This window comes from Pristiophorus japonicus, chromosome 13 (genome assembly GCF_044704955.1).
Source record: "Pristiophorus japonicus isolate sPriJap1 chromosome 13, sPriJap1.hap1, whole genome shotgun sequence".
In the NCBI taxonomy this organism is placed as follows: Eukaryota; Metazoa; Chordata; class Chondrichthyes; family Pristiophoridae; genus Pristiophorus; species Pristiophorus japonicus.
Genome location: NC_091989.1, coordinates 155,194,320 through 155,204,842, shown reverse-complemented (window position 1 = coordinate 155,204,842; position 10,523 = coordinate 155,194,320). Strand labels below are relative to the sequence as shown.

The following is a 10,523-nucleotide window of genomic DNA, read 5'->3' as shown; positions in this document are numbered from 1 at the left end:
ATGGATGGATGGATGGATCGATCGAGCGGTGGTCTGGGGATTAGAGTCCCAGACAATGGCTGTGCTCAGCTGTGTTTATCATCAGCCTGGCACAGAACTGGCAAGGAGACGGTAAGGGAAAGGTCATTAGACCTCCAGGAGCAGGAACTTGCGGTTGTCTGCGGTGGGTTTGCAGAGGTTGTTGTGAAGTTCTTCTAAAGCTCGTTCGATGGCGTCATCCTTCACTATGGGAGCCGTGATGCCGGGTCCGGTGCACAGTCAGACCACATGGAGACTTTCAACCGCTTCTTGGGTCAACACAGCCATGCCATTAGTAGCTATTAGGCAGCTGCTGTCCATGTTTAAGGGAGCAATGTTCCCACGGAAGATGTTGGATTTAAATGCCCCCGCCCCCAAATAATTCTGCAAACGCAAGTTTAGCTGACTAGGTCAAAAACCGATGTGACGGAAAGATTTTGAAGTTTGTGGTGTTTATAACATGTAGTGTAGATGAGTGTCAGTATGTTTTATTTTTTTATAATTCCATTACCGTTTTCTTCACCCTCAAATATATTTGACCGATCGACGAACTTTGACACAATTAAATACAATAAAATAAACAACCGTGTAATTATAGAAACATAGAAAATAGGTGCACCGTGCCTGCACCGCCATTTAATGAGTTTATGGCTGAACATGCAATTTCAGTACCCCATTCCTGCTTTCTCGCCATACCCCTTGATCCCCCTAGTAGTAAGGACTACATCTAACTCCTTTTTGAATATATTTAGTGAATTAGCCTCAACAACTTTCTATGGTAGAGAATTCCACAGGTTCACCACTCTCTGGGTGAAGAAGTTTCTCCTCATCTCGGTCCTAAATGGCTTACCCCTTATCCTTAGACTGTGACCCCTGGTTCTGGACTTCCCCAACATTGGGAACATTCTTCCTGCATCTAACCTGTCTAAACCCGTCAGAATTTTAAACGTTTCTATGAGATCCCCTCTCATTCTTCTGAACTCCAGTGAATACAAGCCCAGTTGATCCAGTCTTTCTTGATATGTCAGTCCTGCCATCCCGGGAATCAGTCTGGTGAACCTTCGCTGCACTCCCTCAATAGCAAGAATGTCCTTCCTCAAGTTAGGAGACCAAAACTGTACACAATACTCCAGGTGTGGCCTCACCAAGGTCCTGTACAACTGTAGCAACACCTCCCTGCCCCTGTACTTAAATCCCCTCGCTATGAAGGCCAACATGCCATTTGCTTTCTTAACCGCCTGCTGTACCTGCATGCCAACCTTCAATGATTATAGTTGCAATGTAAACTTAACTCGCCTCCAGTTAACAGAACGGTGATGTAAATCGAATATACAATGCTAGTTGGAGCTTACTGCAAACCTGTGTGATTTCGTAGCAAATTATAGACAAAACCAGATCTGTGAACGCCATAAATCAATTCAACACATTCTTTCTTCTGTGCTGCCCTATTTTCTATTTTTCTCTATGCTGCAGGCTCAGCAGATTTAAAAATAAAAAGTCTCTCAATTTAACCAGGCTTTGTGTGCTCTCGGCTCTGTACCATCCTGAATCAGAAGGAACAGTCTTAAAATGTGTGTATAAATGTAATGCTCCAGCTAACTGCCCTCGACTCAGATAAAGGTTTAGAGATTGATGTACTGAGGAGCTCCAGAAGTCAGGATTAAGTTGGCAAAAGGAAACATTCAGTGATGATGCAAATATTCGACCAGAACTCTGGCATTTGGCGAAGAGAGTGTTTAATTTTTTCCAACAAATTAATTATTGGGCCATGGTTGCTCAAAAGGGGGAAATGATTAAACCAGGACATGATCACTGATTTTTGTTAAATCAAGTTTTGGTAATTTCTGCACCCATTTTTTGCTGGCTAATTTCCCATGCTGTGTTTCCTGACTTAATGATTAATGTTAAACAGGCAGAAGAACTGTGCTTGCCATTACCCTATGGGTAATGCAAAGTTATGTTGATTTTTGATCTCAGTAAAATGCATAGCTCATGTTGCTTCACTCATTTTTTAAATCAAATCATTCATTCCTTCCTCTGAACTCTATCGTTTGTGTGGATGGAGAAAAGGAAGGGGCTTTCATTTTTACTTTTATGTATTCATCATCATAGGCAGTCCCTCGGAATCGAGGACGACTTGCTTCCATTCTTAGCATGAGTTCTTGGGTGGCTGTACAGTTCAATACAAGGATAGAATAAAAGGAAAAGGAGGTGGGGTAGCGTTGCTGGTTAAAGAGGAGATTAATGCAATAGTTAGGAAAGACATTAGCTTGGATGATGTGGAATCTATATGGGTAGAGCTGCAGAATACCAAAGGGCAAAAAACGTTAGTGGGAGTTGTGTACAGACCTCCAAACAGTAGTAGTGATGTTGGGAAGGGTATCAAACAGGAAATTAGGGGTGCATGCAATAAAGTTGCAGCAGTTATAATGGGTGACTTTAATATGCACGATTGGGCGAGCCAAACTGGAAGCAATACGGTGGAGGAGGATTTCCTGGAGTGCATAAGGGATGGTTTTCTAGACCAATATGTCGAGGAACCAACTAGGGGGAGGCCATCTTAGACTGGGTGTTGTGTAATGAGAGAGGATTAACTAGCAATCTCATTGTGCGAGGCCCCTTGGGGAAGAGTGACCATAATATGGTGGAATTCTGCATTAGGATGGAGAATGAAACAGTTAATTCAGAGACCATGGTCCAGAACTTAAAGAAGGGTAACTTTGAAGGTATGAGGCGTGAATTGGCTGGGATGGATTGGCGAATGATACTTAAGGGGTTGACTGTGGATGGGCAATGGCAGACATTTAGAGACCGCATGGATGAACTACAACAATTGTACATTCCTGTCTGGCGTAAAAATAAAAAAGGAAAGGTGGCTCAACCGTGGCTATCAAGGGAAATCAGGGATAGTATTAAAGCCAAGGAAGTGGCATACAAATTGGCCAGAAATAGCAGCGAACCCGGGGACTGGGAGAAATTTAGAACTCAGCAGAGGAGGACAAAGGGTTTGATTAGGGCAGGGAAAATGGAGTACGAGAAGAAGCTTGCAGGGAACATTAAGGCGGATTGCAAAAGTTTCTATAGGTATGTAAAGAGAAAAAGGTTAGTAAAGACAAACGTAGGTCCCCTGCAGTCAGAATCAGGGGAAGTCATAACGGGGAACAAAGAAATGGCGGACCAATTGAACAAGTACTTTGGTTCGGTATTCACTAAGGAGGACACAAACAACCTTCCGGATATAAAAGGGGTCAGAGGGTCTAGTAAGGAGGAGGAACTGAGGGAAATCTTTATTAGTCGGGAAATTGTGTTGGGGAAATTGATGGGATTGAAGGCCGATAAATCCCCAGGGCCTGATGGACTGCATCCCAGAGTACTTAAGGAGGTGGCCTTGGAAATAGCGGATGCATTGACAGTCATGTTCCAACATTCCATTGATTCTGGATCAGTTCCTATCGAGTGGAGGGTAGCCAATGTAACCCCACTTTTTAAAAAAGGAGGGAGAGAGAAAACAGGGAATTATAGACCGGTCAGCCTGACCTCAGTAGTGGGTAAAATGATGGAATCAATTATTAAGGATGTCATAGCAGCGCATTTGGAAAAAGGTGACATGATAGGTCTAAGTCAGCATGGATTTGTGAAAGGGAAATCATGCTTGACAAATCTTCTGGAATTTTTTGAGGATGTTTCCTGTAAAGTGGACAAGAGAGAACCAGTTGATGTGGTATATTTGGACTTTCAGAAGGCTTTCGACAAGGTCCCACACAAGAGATTAATGTGCAAAGTTAAAGCACATGGGATTGGGGGTAGTGTGCTGACGTGGATTGAGAACTGGTTGTCAGACAGGAAGCAAAGAGTAGGAGTAAATGGGTACTTTTCAGAATGGCAGGCAGTGACTAGTGGGGTACCGCAAGGTTCTGTGCTGGGGCCCCAGCTGTTTACATTGTACTTTAATGATTTAGACGAGGGGATTAAATGTAGTATCTCCAAATTTGCGGATGACACTAAGTTGGGTGGCAGTGTGAGCTGCGAGGAGGATGCTATGAGGCTGCAGAGTGACTTGGATAGGTTAGGTGAGTGGGCAAATGCATGGCAGATGAAGTATAATGTGGATAAATGTGAGGTTATCCACTTTGGTGGTAAAAACAGAGAGACAGACTATTATCTGAATGGTGACAGATTAGGAAAAGGGGAGGTGCAAAGAGACCTGGGTGTCATGGTACATCAGTCATTGAAGGTTGGCATGCAGGTACAGCAGGCGGTTAAGAAAGCAAATGGCATGTTGGCCTTCATAGCGAGGGGATTTGAGTACACGGGCAGGGAGGTGTTGCTGCAGTTGTACAGGGCCTTGGTGAGGCCACACCTGGAGTATTGTGTACAGTTTTGGTCTCCTAACTTGAGGAAGGACATTCTTGCTATTGAGGGAGTGCAGCGAAGATTCACCAGACTGATTCCTGGGATGGTGGGACTGACCTATCAAGAAAGACTGGATCAACTGGGCTTGTAATCACTGGAGTTCAGAAGAATGAGAGGGGACCTCATAGAAACATTTAAAATTCTGACTGGTTTAGACAGGTTAGATGCAGGAAGAATGTTCCCAATGTTGGGGAAGTCCAGAACCAGGGGTCACAGTCTAAGGATAAGGGGTAAGCCATTTAGGACCGAGATGAGGAGAAACGTCTTCACCCAGAGAGTGGTGAACCTGTGGAATTCTCTACCACAGAAAGTAGTTGAGGCCAATTCACTAAATATATTCAGAAGGGAGTTAGATGAAGTCCTTACTACTAGGGGGATCAAGGGGTATGGCGAGAAAGCAGGAATGGGGTACTGAAGTTGCATGTTCAGCCATGAACTCATTGAATGGCAGTGCAGGCTAGAAGTGCTGAATGCCTATTCCTGCACCTATTTTCTATGTTTCTAATACGAGAACCACAGTCTCTGTCACAGGTCGTTGAGGGAAAGGGTGGGCAGGGAGCCTGGTTTGCCGCACGCTCCTTCCGCTGCCTGCGCTTGATTTCTGCATGCTCTCGGCGATGAGACTCGAGGAGCTCAGCGCCCTCCCTGCACTTCCTCCACTTAGGGTGGTCTATGGCCAAGGACTCCCACGTGTCAGTGGGGATGTCGCACTTTATCAGGGAGGCTTTGAGGGTGTCCTTGTAACGTTTCCTCTGCCCGCCTTTGGCTCGTTTGCCGTGGACGAGTTCCGAGTAGAGCGCTTGCTTTGGGAGTCTCGTGTCTGGCATGCGGACTATGTAGCCTGCCCAGCGGAGCTGATCACGTGTGGTCAGTGCTTCAATGCTGGGGATGTTGGCCTGGACGAGGACACTGATGTTTGTCGGGGCTTTCATTTTTACTTTTATGTATTCATCATATGTATTGTAGCAAAGGGAAATGTTTATTGAACCCCATTTGAAACAATATATGCCCCTTTTTGCCTCCAGGACATTTTAAAGGAATTATCCCCATAGTCGAGGGCTTTGATACTGGCATGGCCATAAGCTTATGATTGTTTTTTTTATCTTGGTGGTAAGCTGAATTTACTAATCATTTGTGGTTTGGTTGGGTACCCAAGGGTTCAATTTTTAATGCCATTTACACACGGGAAGAGAATGTGCACCCCTTGATGAAGAATTTCCAGGTTGTTTTGATTGTCAAAATAGGTTATGGAGAAGATTCTGTAGGTGTCTGTGTCCCAAAAGTATGTATTTTTAAACACAACTGCACTTCAAAGTACTAGCATAATAAGTGTGTTGGTATACCAACTTACCAATAGGTTTACCCAACATATTCAATCTCCCTAGGGAAGGCTCTGCAGAGCAGAAAGATTGCACAAAATATTTCTGGGTGCCACCATCATTGTTATGTTCAAGCAAGAATAACTTCCAACTTATTATCAAATGATCTCTAGATGTATCCCGGTACCTTATTTGCCATGTTTATATTGCTGATGAGCATTGTTAAGATATTGGTTTGCTCTAATGACTTCCTACTAAATCACCTCTCACAAAAATGTACACTTATTAATTTCCTCCAACTTCATCATGTTTCATCCTTTATGCAGTTCATGGAAATTCACTCATAAATAAACATTAGAATACAATGAAGAGAGGGGGTGTTTTATTTTATTACATTTTTGTGGGTACACAATGACAGGCAGTATCTCGAGAGTGGGGGAATTATAACTAGATCACAGGGGAGCAAAGTGAGTAATATTTGGGGAAGGGAAGATCATTGGGTAGGTCAAATTGGATCATTCTTGCACATCACTTTAGTAGCACTTTTAATACTGACTAAGAGTGGGGAGAAAAGTTGGCTGTAAAATTGTCAGCAATAGTTCATTACTTTTTCATGTTATAGAACTTAGAAGATCTAATGGACATTAAGTGGCATGTTCTCAGTTGATTTTTTAACACTTATTCCACACACAAAAATATAGTCAAAATCATCTAAACAATTATCTTTCTTTTCTAGTCTAGGCTTCACTTGGCTATCGTGTTTTATAAGATGACGCAGAAGTGAAAGAGCATGAATTACGGGACTGAATAAGAAGGGAGTCATGTATATATGTGCATATGTGGAGTGAAAAGTTTCTTTGCTCATTCACTAGGCCTATAACAAATAAACCGAAAGCAGAGAGTACTGTCAATTATCAAATACACAGTGTTTTCAGATTCACTTTTTTTAACATAGGAAATGTAAAAACATAATTTAAATGATTCATTTTAAGACTTCTAAATTATGCCTTTCAATCTAAATATATAAAAAAATGCCCATTGACCACACGGTGATCCAAGAGGATGTGAACAAACGGTTTTAAAAACATGGGAAATAAATTAACTTCAAAACCAATGAGCGTAACTTGCCCCCCATGGCTGAATGGCCTTAAATTAGAACTAAACCAATGGGAGAAGCTGCAATTGTGTACTTTAGCGCACCTGCAAGGAGACAAATAAGTTAAGAATTGGGAAGTTAATAAAAACATTCTGTAGGCTGTAATTATGCACATATAATAATTCCTTAAATATTTTATAGAAGCTTACCAGAAGAGACTTGATTAATTTTACAGTTGTAGTTTTACCGCTTTGCAATATTAAACTGAAACTCATCAAAATTGGATTTTTGTGCTCAATTACATGGTTGCAGTGTTTTATACAGAAATATTCCTGGGTTGATGCACACCATGTATTGTGAGGTCATTCTTTAATACACCCACATTTCACATGTCCAATAAGGCAAAACATAGATTAAAATGTCAGAAAAAGGACTTCCACCTTTAGCTGATTATCAGCCACAGCTGCCTTACTGCTGTCTTCTCCCATGCAGAGAAGCCTAGCATGACAAAATATGGTGAAAATATCTCTGTGTTGGGAATAATTAAAAATAATTGCTTCTCCTGTATCTTAGCCAAAGATGGGTTTAACTGTTTTTCCTTTATACCTTTATTCCAATGACGTGCGTGAATTTCTGGGAGGGCAGGTGTATGTGTGTTATATTCCAGTGTTCGCTTAATTTATTGTGTAAAATTAGACCGCTGAATGCAAAAAGCATTTGCACTTGTTATTTTATGTTATGATGGCTCAGTGGATACTCAAGGTGCAATATTGTTCAATACAGACCAGGTTCCACTGAGTTAGTTGATCTTAGCCAGGATAGCAAAGGAAGTACTACACTTAGCATCAGTTCTTGGGGTAGGTAAAGAAAGAAGATCTGCTTTTATATAGCACTTTTCACGACATCCTAAAGTGCTTTACAGCCAATTAAGTACTTTTTGAAGTGTAGTTACTGTTGTAATGTAGGCAATGTGGCAGCTAATTTGCGCACCTCCAACAGTGCAGCACTCCCTCAGTATTGCCCAGATTTTTGTGTTCTAGCCTCTAGAGTGGGACTTGAACCCACAACCTTCTGACTCAGAGGCAAGAGTGCTACCCACTGGGCCACAGCTGACACCCATGGTCAAACAACCTGCTGCCTTTCCCTTTTTAATATTTTCTTCTTTGGCTTAGAGTCTATTTTTGTCTAATTTCACCTCTATGAAGTGCTTTGACATGTTTTTCGATATTAAAGGCTAAATATAAATGCAATATTGTTATTTCATGCTGTCTGTGCTCACTGGCACTTGTAAATATACCGTAGCATGTGAAGAAAGAAACAGGAATTTAAAAATACCTCTTAGAAATTACATGTCCTTTTGCCAAAAACATTACTTTGGAATAGCCTTGTGGGCAAAATCATTTGCAGTACCCTGTATTATATATTTTTTTCATCGGTCCAATAAATAATAGCCATAATATTTTCACAGTGTCAACTGTAACATGGAAGCAAATAGTAAGCTTCAGAAATTTCAGGGAGAGTTGGTGGGGGTCATAATGTCGCTTGATCAACATAGGGCAAAGTATAATCTCACTGGTAAAACTCAAGAAATCAATCTTGTTTACACTGATTGTCAGGAACAATGCATTATACAGACTCATTTATCACCACTACATTATTATTGAATTGAATCATGAGGGGTGCACACATTGTATGTCAGTGCTTGTGCAGTCACAACTCAAGTGGGTCCTTTTATCAAACTATTTACCTTAACAAGCTCATCAGATTTCAAGTGCACCAGGGGAGGAGAATTGTAAGTATTTTGGAGAAAATACCAGAAACTGGCTTACTGAATACATCAAGATGAATGCAATTAGGGGACATGTTATTGAGAAATAAAAATAGAATCTGTTACTAGACCATTTGAAATAATTGTCATTTCAGGATTGGAAATCCAAAATCTTGTCAAGTATGCAGTAATGGATGATTTATTGCTTGACATGGCTCATTTTTGAACAGCAGGATCTTATTTAAATGTAAAATAAGATTTGGAATAAAATGGTCTCTTGTAAAGCATTGTAGCTAAATTTGAATATTGTGCGCATGATTACAATAGAGGTCCCCCTTGAATGATTGTTGATGTGTCGGCATTATTGGATTAATAAGTAGGATAAGAGTGTGGATGGTAGGAATGCACTGCAGAGGATCAAGTCTGGGGCTGCCAACAGTTCAGGTTAATTTGGTATAAAAAATAGGAGCAGGAGTAGGCCATTTGACCCCTCGAGCCTGCTCCGCCATTTAATAAAATCTTGGCTAATCTGATCATGGACTCAGCTCCTCTTCCCTGCCCACTCCCCATATCCCTTTATTTCCTTATTGCTCAAAAATCTGTCTATCTCCGCCTTAAATATATTCAATGACCCAGCCTCCACAGCTCTCTGGGGCAGAAAATTCCACAGATTTACAACCCTCTGAGAGAAGAAATTCCTCCTCATCTCAGTTTTAAATGGGCGGCCCTTTATTCTGAAACTATGCCCCCTGAGTGGAAATATCCTCTCTGCATCAACCTTGTTGAGCCCCCTCATTATCTTATATGTTTCGATAAGATCACTTCTCATTCTTCTGAACTCGAATGAGTATAGGCCCAACCTACTCAACCTATCTTCATAAGTCAACCCCCTCATCTCCAGAATCAACCTAGTGAACCTTCTCTGAACAGCCTCCAATATAATTATATCCTTCCTTAAATACGGAGACTAAAACTGAACGCAGTACTCTAGGTATGGCCTCACCAATACTCTGTACAGTTGTAGCAGGACTTCTCTGCTTTTATACTTTATCCCCCTTGCAATAAAAGCCAACATTCCATTTGCCTTCCTGATTACTTGCTGTACCTGCATACTAACTTTTTGTGTTTCATGCACAAGGACCCCCAGGTCCCTCAATACTGCAGCAATCTTTCTCCATTTAAATTATTGTTTGCTTTTCTGTTTGTTCTGCCGAAGTGGATAACCTCAAACACAATTTGTCAAACACGATTTCCCTTTCATAAAACCATGCTGACTCTGCTTGATTGAATTATGCTTTTCCAAATGTCCTGTGACTGCTTCCTTAATAATTGACTCCAGCATTTTCCCAGTGACAGATGTTAGGCTAACCGGTCTATAGTTTCCTGCTTTCTGTCTGCCTCCTTTTTTAAATAGGGGGCATTACATTTGCAGTTTTCTAATCCGCTGGGACCTCCCCAGAATCTAGGGAATTTTTGTAGATTACAACCAATGCATCCACTATCTCTGCAGCTACATTTTCCCACATTGTATTCCATCTGCCAAATTTTTGCCTACTCACTTAGCCTATCTATATCCCTTTACAGATTTTTTTTGTGTCCTCCTCACAATTTGTTTTCCCACTCATTTTTGTATCATCAGCAAACTTGGTTACATTACACTCGGTCTCTTCATCCAAGTCATTAATGTAGATTGTAAATAGTTGAGGCCCTAGCACCGATCCCTGCGGCACCCACTAGTTACTGTTTGCCAACTGGAATATGACCCGTTTATCCCGACTCTCTGTTTTCTGTTAGTTAGCCAATCCTCTAGCCATGCTAATATATTACCCCCAACCCCGTGAACTTTTATCTAGTGCAGTAACCTTTTATGTGGCAGCTTATTGAACGCCTTCTGGAAATCCAAATACAC

General features: G+C 41.4%; 1 protein-coding gene across 3 annotated transcripts in view; it reads left to right on the top strand.

Moving 5' to 3' along the window:
• Positions 1 to 10,523, top strand: part of LOC139278916 (E3 ubiquitin-protein ligase RNF166) — a 63,637-nt gene that overhangs the window by 335 nt on the left and 52,779 nt on the right. The window contains exon 1 of one of the 3 annotated variants that reach the window (XM_070898182.1): positions 30 to 111. The exons of the other annotated variants lie outside the window; for them this stretch is intronic. Within the exon in view, the coding sequence (XP_070754283.1) occupies positions 56 to 111 (56 nt within the window). The 5' untranslated portion in view covers positions 30 to 55. Of the gene's footprint in view, positions 1 to 29; positions 112 to 10,523 lie in introns of those variants that run through there. 3 annotated transcript variants of the gene reach the window in all.